Here is an 11,308-nt window from a genome sequence, read left to right as displayed (position 1 = left end):
GTATAGCACATATATCAGTTATTCATGCACCCTTTAATATACAGATGAACAATATACTGAAAGTAAATCAGGAGGCACTCAAGAAACGTATGCTATCCTAGCATGATTCTTTGAATATTCTTTATTCAATTAATTTCTTTAAAATGCAGTACAGCCACAACCACAGTGTTTCGTTCCAAGATCTTATTTAAGGAGTCAATACACATGCTAGCCTCCATAAATAGAGTCCACCAAAGGACAAACTTGCATAAGAAATGTAATTTCTCCAGGTACTTCCTGAAGTGATTAAATGTAATAAGGCAGATATGGACACCAGTATTCGTGGCCCACACTGCAAATGGAAAGTTGGTGTTATGCGCAACTAACCTTTCAGTTGGCTGTGGCTGTATTGCTTTTCAAAGAAATGAACTGATTAAAGATGTAAAGTGCCAAACTGCAAGCGTCGTCATGTGACAATTTGATATGATAGATTTCTTGAGTGCCTCCTGATTTACTTTCATTGTACTTCCGCAGCAGCGGCTTTTGCCGCTCTGGTTGTCTACCTATGCACTAATATCTGGCAGGTTTGTATGTGATATATTTAGTCTTAGCTGCAGTGTAAATTGTTTGGTATATATACACTCTATAATTAAGGGCATATAGGACATGTACCTTTTTATATTCTACGATCAGTAGGTTATTTTTATAGCAGGTTTAAAATTCTGTGGTCTTTTATGTTTTGCCCTGATGGCAGCTGGAGGAGGGTCCAGTGTAGGTGTGCTAACAGGACCGGAGGCGTGCATTACTGGCTGTAAATAATGCCATGCTAAAGAGAACCTTATATGGAGGATAAAGTAGATATACAACCACATAATAGATGAAACAGAACAGAAACTTACGCCTGTGCATCTCACGATAAAGAATTGTTAATGCCTGCAGTGAGTTGTCATCCGTGGGTTCCAGCGCAGCAACTTCCTGTGCCAAAACAAAAGCCTCATCCTGCTTCCCAGTTCTCTGCAAACCAATCGCCTTCAAAACCTATAAAAAAATCAAACAAAACTATACTTAATTGCAGTACGAGTATCAAACAGGACACACATACTCATCAAAAATCTCAAACATTTGTTTTTTTACATAAAGCTATCAAATCAGGGTTGTCTGACAAATGACTTAAAATGCACTTAATGCAGGACAGTGCTTCGAAGCACAGTGGCACAAAGAAGTAACATGAGAAGTTTGGAAAATCTAGGACTTGCAATTCCAAACTGTGCATCATCACAAACCCGATCATCAGTTTAAAGGCTTGTATGGGTGTCCTATGGCATGCAAATATTACTGGCTAATAACTGTTTTCAGTCCCCTAAGCCCAACACTATTGCTCTCAAACAAAATGACCAAAACCAAGTACTCCCCTTTAGCTCTCCACTCCCTGAATAGTGAGCGTTAGCAGCCATGGTAGTGAGAGACGAGAAACTCAGGAACTGTGCAACATTACCGACAATTTAATATCCTGAGTATTTTTTTCGGTTGGCACATAGCATAAGAAATTATTTTTTACAGGCCAGTAAAACAAAGCACACACAAAAAATACAAAAGTGCTAGGCACCCTCAGAGACACACCCAGAAAGCTCTCGCACAAAAGATGCGGAAGAATATTAAAGCATTGAGGCTTACTAACATTACTCTAGGGGGTGATGCTTCAGTACAGTTCCGAAACACCTGAAAGGACTGAATGATAGATGCTGGGTTACTGAGATCAAAGCTTTACTTTGATGCAGTTGCCTGAGACAACCAAGGTGTTCTCCATTTGAAAGAGGTAACCCTCTTTTACCATGGGGCACATGTCTCGGATTTGTTACAATTAGTGTAGCGTCAAAAACCTAAATATAGATTTGAGCAAAAGGCAATAATAATTAAGAATAAATGCAGGCAATCAACATAATTTATTATTTGGGTGTACCGTTGACAATGGCTAAGGCCCTTTTCAATTTGTCTTATTGGGGGAAAAACTTAATTCATGTTGCATCACATAATAAGGGGCACCAGATAACATAAAATAGGAGCAAGGGGATAACATGACATTATTCATGAAACAATGCAATTATATAAAAGAAAACAATTGCTGTCATGGTTCATAGGCCCTCTGCTTTTCCCACCCTCTGAGGTTTGGTGGTGCCTAGTGGTGGCACAGCACACTTCTTGTCAAAGCTGTAAATTCTGAGCCTTACGCAGCCGGAACAGTGAACATATTTATGGCCTTGTCTGTATCCTGTGTGGGTGTGCATTCTCGCAAGTACCCTACTTGAAAAGCAGACTTTTGATGTGAAGAATTAGCCACTGGAAGCAAGGGTGCTTGACAAGTTGCTCACCAAGAGAACGTTCTACAGCAGAAGAGAACAGGAGAAGCATAACCGTAACATCCTTAACCAAGAATTCAATCACAGGTTCCCCCAAAAAAACTGAAGTCTTGGATATTAACATTTTCCCATTGCTGCTAGGTGATTTTGACTAAGCTGGTCTTGTGTGGTTCCTCTTGATGTCAAGAGGGATGCAAAAGGGATTCAAAGGCATTCCGCCCACAGAATGAAATCATGAAGAAACATGCAACATTAGATCATCTACCAATTTGGAGCAAGTAATATGGAGACTGATAGAGGAGGATAAAACCAATATTTCAATAGAATGGCATCTCTAATGAAAATAAGGGATTAAATGGCTTTCAATTATTTACAAGGATGATTTTCAGCAGGAAGTACACATTGTCAAGATTATTCATCAAACTTCTGCCTTTCTGATCACCTCTATTTTGAAATAGCATCTTAGAACTGTCTTGAACTAAATATTCTACCAGAGGTAAGCAGTCTTCCGACCACCACAACTCAATGACAGCCTGCATTTTCATTTAGAGTTTGATCGGGTATTTTATTTTTTAATCCGCAGACTGAGTATTAATCAAGGCAACTTTGACAGAATTCTTCTCGGGGCCTTTAAAAAATGCAGCATTAAATCCTGAAGGTATTTTCCGCAGAGGAGAGAGGTTTTCCTCTATTTCACTAATTGCTCAGCATCAAACATGTGTGAGTCCGGGTAATTCGGCTAAAAACTTCTCACATGAACAGGTGACGGCACCATGGGTTGGTCCCTGGTCTCATTCAGGCATCTGCTGTGCACAAAGACAGCGGCTGCCATTTGACAGCCCACATCAACCCACAAACATCTAAGTTGGAAGGTGGAATAAATCTGTCTACCTCCAGGTAGAAGTTCTCAAAGAAAATAAACTGCATAGGACAATTAATTCACACAAACAAACAAACTGAACAAAACAAGGGAGCAGCTGTCCTCAGTTACAAGGCGCCAAAACCCAATTAATACAAAAGAAAGCCAACATTAAATTTAAATATTAACAAAATATATATATATATTTTAACTAGTGGCCAAACACCCCACTAATTACCAGTAACAATTAAACAACAAACAAAAGAGAAGGACTAAGAATAAAATGGCACAATGCGCAGAAGACTAGCTTAGTTCCAGATCAACTTGGCATTTTACTAATCATAGAATGTAATTAGAATTTCAAGGCCTAAGTTGAACAAGAAATGCACAGAAGGGGGAATAAGCTCGTAGAGTGATGAAATTTGGAACAAGTCTACAAAGCAAACAAGAGCCCATATAATGGCAACTTTACTGTGCTACAATATCTAGACTCTCTCTTACTACCAACATGTGGGTTAATTTCACACTAACACAAGAGAATATGCCAATGATTATATGAGGGAAAAATGTAAACTTTTCTGATGCGCCTAGTACTAAAAAGACAGACTAGAGAAAAAGCAGATTAACCAGACTTTATACTCAAGCGCTTACAAAGCATTAAAAGGCTGTTCTGAAGCTGCAGATCTGGCAGAACCTAGTTCTAGTGTCTGGCTGCAAGAAATAAAAAAAAGAACTGTCTCCCTCACTGACTTTACAGGGCCACGAATCCACTGCCAGATGAATGGTACTTTAGAGCAACATAAAGCTCTGTTTAGGCAGTCAAGTTAAAATTGTGATTGCATACAGATGGGCTCTTTTTTGAGCTAGTGTCAAAATAAACAAAATACTCTTTTGGAAACTGGAACCTAATGTAGGTCACACAGACGAGGGGGGAGTTATGAAAGCAAAGCCATGCAGCTCAAATTAAGCGATTCTCTATTTGTAACTACTTGTAGCTGTGCTAGCAATAACCTGGGGCTAGAAGATACAAAGAATGCGTATAATTACTTCTGGAGAGTATGAAGGTAGAGAATTAACTTGAGTATAAGGACATGCCCTAGTCTAATGTAAAACTCAGGTTACACAGCTGGTAATAATCTGCTCTGTGAACCACTAGGATTATGAACCACCAGCTCAGCGTTAAAGTTCAATACAATGGTCTCCATCCAACTACGTGAATATGTAGGAAAAACAAAATTTCACCTTTGTCTAAATCAGGGTATTATCAAGTTCAATGATAATTTGACATCATTCCCATAAGTCATCAAGGGGAAACTAAGACAGAACCAATCAGGTCAGAGGGGCCACACACGCTGATAAATAGAAGGTCTCAATGTAAAGCCCTACACAGCTCAATGGCCTGAAAGATGTATTGATTGAACTCTATTCAACAGATAAAAAGTAATCTAGGCAAGAGTTTGGTTTTGCACCCCTTCTTATCTGATGAAATCAAGTTAGAAGAATCTTGCTAAACAGTATGCAAATTGTCTGAGGTCTAGTGAAGCAGCTTTAGCATCTTTATTTGTCCTCTAAGGAATTGAAAATTATATGTCAAAGCTAATTCCGTGAGGTGGAGAAGCCCACGGAACAAATGCACACAAAATAGAAAACGGAAGTGACAACTGAGAGATGGGCAAAAAATTACCCAACACTGCAAGACCTGCAGCTGGCTTTTCCACTAATGTTAACGCTAATGCTGGTTTCCCGGAAAAAGACACTGCCACTTTAGAAATGCATATGTTAGAGAAGCCGATGAGAAACAATATGTCAATTTTTAAAATACATTTAGGAGCAGTGCTACTGAACTGGAAATCCCGATTTGATTGCTAAAACAAAATCCAAACAAAGGAATAAAAGCAGTAATATCTGCACTAATCTGTTAAGAGACAGCTGATGTGCATTTGTGACAGTTCTTCCAAATTTGTTTCATTTACTCACAAATAATTAAACACAATGTTGCTTAGTGTCTCAGAAGGCAAATTAGTGGGGCTGCAATTAGAATGGGCATTTCAATGTTTGGACTCCACCCATCATGAAACCATTGGTAGATTCTTCAATGACAATATAGCAGAACAGGAAGTAGAGAAAAATAGCCTACTACAAAGGAAAAAAGTTTTCTTGTTTATTGTTAGAAATTGGGATGTTGGTTGACTGGGGCAACGATCAAGCAACAACCACAATCCTTACGCTACATATATGGCAACAAAAAAACCTAACTAGGGCCGCACACTCCCCTGTAACTCCAAAATATACTCGATGGTGCTCAAACACAGGAAACATATTTGTTGCCCAATATGTGTGCTGATATAAGTATAATCGTACGTCAGTAAATGCATACATATACAAACATCCTGTGGATCACTCAAAAAAAAAAATCCTAGTCGGGAAAGGCACAGACAAGCCCGAAATTAACCTACGCTCAAACACCTATTACCGTGGTAGAAAGTAGTCAGTCTTAAGTCAAAGTATCTTTGCAACACTTCAAACAACAGCGAAAACACCACAGATAACGACCCCACACCATGTTGGAAACATGGAGCTTATTCGAATAAATAAATAAAACAAGACCAAGACCAGAATTGTCACACCAGTAGAACTAGAGTTATGAATGTTTAAAGCATAAACTGTAAAATAGCGCCCAAAAACATAAAGCACCAAACGCATCTATCTGGCTGCGCTGAGTGGGTCAAAATCAAATTTAGGCCAACGGCAATGTAGAGTGGGTCAGATACAGTCCTAGATTAGCCCTGCTGCATTTTTACCTTCTCAATTTCTGTGGCAAGAGTCCCGTTCTCACTGGAGAGGGTTGCGAGGAGCAAGGTGAACATCAGTGGTAGTCGGTGTGGGGTGAAGAGCAGGCCAGGCTTGGAAGACTGACTGGAGTGTCACGATGGCGGTCCCTGAGGGCTGAGTATATTGCTATGTGAAGAGATGGGCTGATATCGGATTGTGATGATTTTCAGTGCGAGCAGCACAGTTCTAGCACAAAAGGGGCCACACACAGTTGCAGAAATCCCAAAAGCTCGATTTAAAGAGTTTGTGAATGACACCAAGGGCCCAGGATCTGAGAGGCATCACTTGAAGATCAGGAACTCATCACAGACGTGTCCAGTAGCTGTTTGGGGACCTTTTATGTCCCCAAGGCTCAGATCAGGAGGCCAGCAGACTAGTCCTTTGAGTCTGAGTTGTCCTGAGTTCAAGATGAAGAAGTAAGTCTGGTTCTTCTTACTCCTTACCCAGGCAAGAGGGCAGCAGGTTAGAGCAGCAGGTCAGCACAGCAGGGCAGCAGTCCCTTTGAAGCAGCAGCCATAAAGTGACAGTCCTTGTAGCAGCACAGCAGCCGTTCTTCCTGTCAGAGTACCCACAGGTCCAGAAGCATATTGAAGTGGTGGTGTCTCAGGCCCTTCTGTTATACCCAGTAGTGCCTTTGAAGCGAGGAGAAGGTTCTAGAGGCATGCCTTTTAAGTTCACTGATGCCCTACTGTCCTGGCCCTTGCTCTATACTCACTATGGAGGTGGGGGTCAGTATGAGGCCCTCTGTAAGGAGGCAGGACACTGCCTATTCAGGTGTAAGTGAAGCTGGCCTATCCCGTCACACCTAAGCTCCCCACCGTGTCTGACTAGCGGTGAGTGGTCCGATAGTGTCTTAGCTAGGTATTCAATCCCGCTGGATATTGTGCAGATTTCCTGAGTACCCCACAATAAATCTATCCTGGTGTGCACCTTATGTGGTATTGAGTAGAATGAGTATTCCCTGTGTTGTGGATGCTTCACGCGCCATAGATCATGGAGGCCCATGTCCCTGGCCCATGTTGGCAGTGGGCGTTTAGGGTATCTATTAGCTGTTGTGTGTGTGTGGGGGTTAGACCTGTCCAGTGCCGGGTCCGGCGTACAGTTAAAGTCTCCACCCCATATGGCAAGTGTTTCGGGGTTCACTAATAATGCTGGGGTGAGCGTGCTCAGGAACTCGGGCAGCGCGTTATTGGGAGCATATATCCCTATAAGTGATAGTTGTTTGCCGTCTAGTCTACCCTCCACTACCACATACCTGCCTTCCTGGTCTATCCTATATGATGTTTGGAGGAAGGGGACACTCCTGCTATCCATATGAGGACCCCCCTCGCGAAAGTTGAGTAAGATGTGCCTACAATCTGTCCCCCCATTTACTCCGCAGTTCTTGCAGTTCTTGCAGGTCTGGGTCTTGCAGGTGGGTCTCTTGTAGGAATGCGATATGTATGCCCTGGCGTTTAAGTCGTGCATGCACCCTGGACCTTTTGCTCGGGGTCCCGAGTCCCCTGACATTCCAGGTGACTATGTCGTATTTATGTGTACTATAGGCTGTGGGTTGTTTCTTTTTGTGAGGGTATATCTGGCACTCTACCTACTGATAGGACCCGGCCGGTTGCCCCCGTCGCATCAATAGTCGGGCTCCTCGATCCTGGCAGTGTTCCCTGTGTTATAAGCAGACCTGTAGTGTACAAACTAGTAATTACCCTCTTTCCCTCCCCAACTGGATCCCGTCCCCAACTGTGAACTTGCAACGAACTACACACCCGTCCTCCGGTGAGGTGAACACGTGGGTGAGTTCGTCTGTTAATACTCTTAATTTGGAGGGGAATAGTAGCGCGTACTTTATATCAAGTTAACGGAGGCGTTGCTTTATTTGAGCATAGGAGTTGCGTTGCCTTTGCACTTCTTGAGTGAAGTCTGGATAAGCATGAACAATTGAGTCCTCGTACTTGAATGGGCCTTTGTTGCAGAACTGTTGTAGTATAGCGTCACGGTCTCTAAAATTCAGGAACCTGGCTATCAACGGTCTTGGGGGTTGGGCCGGCACTGGGGAACGTCCAGGGATCCTGTGCGCTCTTTCTACCGAGAAGAATTTAGATGGGGCTCCATTCAGGACCTCTTTAATTAACCAGTGTTCCAGCAAGAGTTCTGAGTTTTGATCCAGTGATTTTTCAGGGAATCTGAGGAATCGTATGTTGTTACGGCGGGACCTACCCTCCGCCTCCTCTGCTCTGCTCAGCAGTATCTTTACTTCTGTATCCAAGCAGAGAATTTGTTTTTGGTTGTCTGCTACTGTGGGGGCCAGTTCGTTTAGCGCCTCTTCCGTTGACTTCACTTTTTCGGATAATTTGCGATGGTCTACTCTAAGAATGTTCAGATCTTGTGACGCCGTGTCTATCCTGCTCTCCAGTGAAGATTTAGGAGGTCATTCTGACCCTGGCGGTCTGTGACCGCCGGGGTCGCGGATGACGGAAGCACCGCCAACAGGCTGGCGGTGCTTCAAGGCCCATTCTGACTGCGGCGGTAAAGCCGCGGTCAGAAAACCGGGGCCGGCGGTTTCCCGCCGGTTTTCCCCCGGCTGGGCGAATCCGCCATGCAAGCAGCGCCGCCATGGGGATTCTGACCCCCTTCCCGCCAGCCTGTTTCTGGCGGTTTTCACCGCCAGGAAGAGGCTGGCGGGAACGGGTGTCCTGGGGCCCCCGGGGGCCCCTGCACTGTCCATGCCACTGGCATGGGCAGTGCAGGGGCCCCCTAACAGGGCCCCAGCCTGCTTTTCACTGTCTGCCTGGCAGACAGTGAAAAGCGCGACGGGTGCAACTGCACCCGTCGCACACCAGCAACACCGCCGGCTCCATTCGGAGCCGGCTTCAGTGTTGCAGGCCGCCTTCCCGCTGGGCCGGCGGGCGCTAACAATGTTAGCGCCCACCGGCCCAGCGGGAAGGTCGGAATGGCCACAGCGGTCTTTCGACCGCGGAGCGGCCATATAGCGGTTCCCGCCAGGCAGGCGGCGACCGCCGCCCGCCGGGGTCAGAATGACCCCCTTAGTGTCCATGATTGCCTGTAGCACTTTCTCAAATTGTGAGGAGTGGGCCTGGAGTGTGGATTCCAGCGACTGCAGGGTGGGTATAAGTTGTTGATCGCCAGGTGCCGTTCCATGCGTGTTACGGTCCTGGCTTTTCACCGATTTGGACTTCCCGGCCATTTTGCCTTGTCTGTAGCTGTCCTTTAAGTGGGTATACTGCCTCACCGGGTACAGCCAAACGGCTGAGTTAGTTGGTGGCCCACCCATGCCTCTTTCGTGTGTGTCCTCGTTCCTCCTGCACCCACGCGGTCACCCACGTTCCCTGGGCCGTTCGAGCAGGGGGAGCCGTATGTCCTCACGGGCCAGCGCCGGTGTGCACTTCAATTTTGGGGATTTCGGCCCTCCTGTTGATCTTCAAGATAGGTTTTTGTTCGGGCGGGCAGGGGCTCCCAGTCGCTGGGCCCATCAACCAGCGTGGGCAGAAGAGAGGCGGGGACTGGGGGGGCAAGGCCCACGTGCCCCTACCGATTCGCCGGCTGGCGACTAGACCCGAGCCCTAGATCCTCTGACAAAATGGGGGTGGGAAGAAGATCCTTCCCGTAGGTGCGCGCCGAGCGAGCTCCGGGTGCACACAAATCCTCTGTAGCAGTCCGGCGCTTACACGGTGGGGCGGCGTCACTCGCCGCGAGTCATGTCTAGGCCTGGTCCAGTCCGGCCGCATAGGTTGTGGCCTCGATTTCCTCCTGTGGCCCCACGGTCCTCTCTAGGGGGGCACGCCTCTCCGCCGGACAACGAGGGGAGGGCACCTTAAGGGGTCCCTGGCAACTAGGACTCCACTTTCCTCTGCCCCCCAACGTAGGCGGGGGGGAATCCTTGGTGAGAGGGGGGGAGGGGGGAGCAAAGGGTACTGCAGGGCCCAGATGTGGGCTCACTGCGCTCCCAAAATGAGCCCCTCCCACCTCCGCACACCCACCTAGCCGTCCGGCCCTCCGGACAGAGTTCAGATCCCCGCGTCGAGGGAAGATGGGGGCTCCTTGGAGAGGGCGATTCTTCGGTGGTCGCGCTTCTCGGCCGCCCGACAGTTTTTGGAGCCGCCAGCGGAGGGTGAGAGGCACACAGAGCGGATCCCTCCTCCACCTCAAGATGTTGGCGCCCCAAGAGCGCCCCGCGAATATATTGTGGCAAGCCCGAGATGGAGCGCTTAGTTAAGCGTCCTTCCCGGTCGCCATCTTGGCTCCTCCCCACTGAAAACAAATCTTAAATAAGAAGTATACCCAGAATCTGTACTTCTAGAATCGAGGAAAGTCCTTCATGTACACTTAAAACCTACATATACCACCCGTTTTGTGTATTATATACATCAAAGGTATGCCTTATGTTAACTGATGCAAATGGCCCAAGTTTTTGTTAAACTCCTAAAAGGCAGATATTATTTAATTAAGTATATTTATACATTCAATAGGTAATGGTGAGTGTATCTGTCGATTCCAATATGTCAGGAATTTGAATGTACTACCAACATGTGATGTTTGAGGCCAATAAACAACCCTTCTCCGTGGGTGCACTGGAAATGGCTGGTAAAGATTAACCTAGCAGGAAGGTCATGAAAATGATGATCCAGCATGGGGCAGTCAACATTCAATATACTCACAGTCCAATCTTATTGTTCTGCAGTGTAATATCGCCATCTGAAAATGCCAATTTCAACAGATCATGGATCCACTGACAGAGCAAGAGATTTCACGATCAATACTACTTACCTCTGTGCATATGCAATGCCAAGTCATAGAAATTCAGTGATCATTTTTGCCTCACTTTATAGTTGAGGCTACGCCGTATGGGCAAACGTTAGGTGCTATAATCGAGCCTCACAAATCAAATACTTTTTGCACTGTAGTCATCCAAAAGTCACTAGTTACCCTCGAGGGCCACTACACAAGATCACACCTGGATTTCAGATTTATTTCTGTGTTCACCTTCTAAAAGGCGTTGTGGCAATAGATAAACCTTATGCATGCATTTCAAGTTCATTCGTTGGAAATGTTCTTTCCAGGAAACAGTCCTGCACATAAGTGACTTTGTGAAGCCTAAAGAGTACACTCTCTGGCAATGTCCAACTCCTACTTAGTTCCCAACTTTACTATGGATTAATTTGTTAAGGGCATAAGCCTCACGTAGTTCTAACAATCTTTGACCATGTACTAGGAGATTAAGCATTTTGTCCAAGCAGACTACAAGCAAAATATTTTTTCTAAATGTTAA

At 45.4% G+C, this 11,308-nt stretch overlaps 1 protein-coding gene across 2 annotated transcripts in view; it reads right to left on the bottom strand.

Moving 5' to 3' along the window:
- NAA25 (N-alpha-acetyltransferase 25, NatB auxiliary subunit) overlaps positions 1-11,308 on the bottom strand; it is a 561,072-nt gene that overhangs the window by 523,346 nt on the left and 26,418 nt on the right. For both annotated transcript variants that reach the window (XM_069214819.1, XM_069214820.1), the window contains exon 3: positions 879-1,017. In XM_069214819.1, the coding sequence (XP_069070920.1) occupies positions 879-1,017 (139 nt within the window). The remainder of the gene's footprint in view (positions 1-878; positions 1,018-11,308) is intronic.

Source organism: Pleurodeles waltl, chromosome 11, assembly GCF_031143425.1.
Source record: "Pleurodeles waltl isolate 20211129_DDA chromosome 11, aPleWal1.hap1.20221129, whole genome shotgun sequence".
NCBI classification, from domain to species: Eukaryota; Metazoa; Chordata; class Amphibia; order Caudata; family Salamandridae; genus Pleurodeles; species Pleurodeles waltl.
This window is presented reverse-complemented; position numbering and strand designations above follow the sequence as displayed.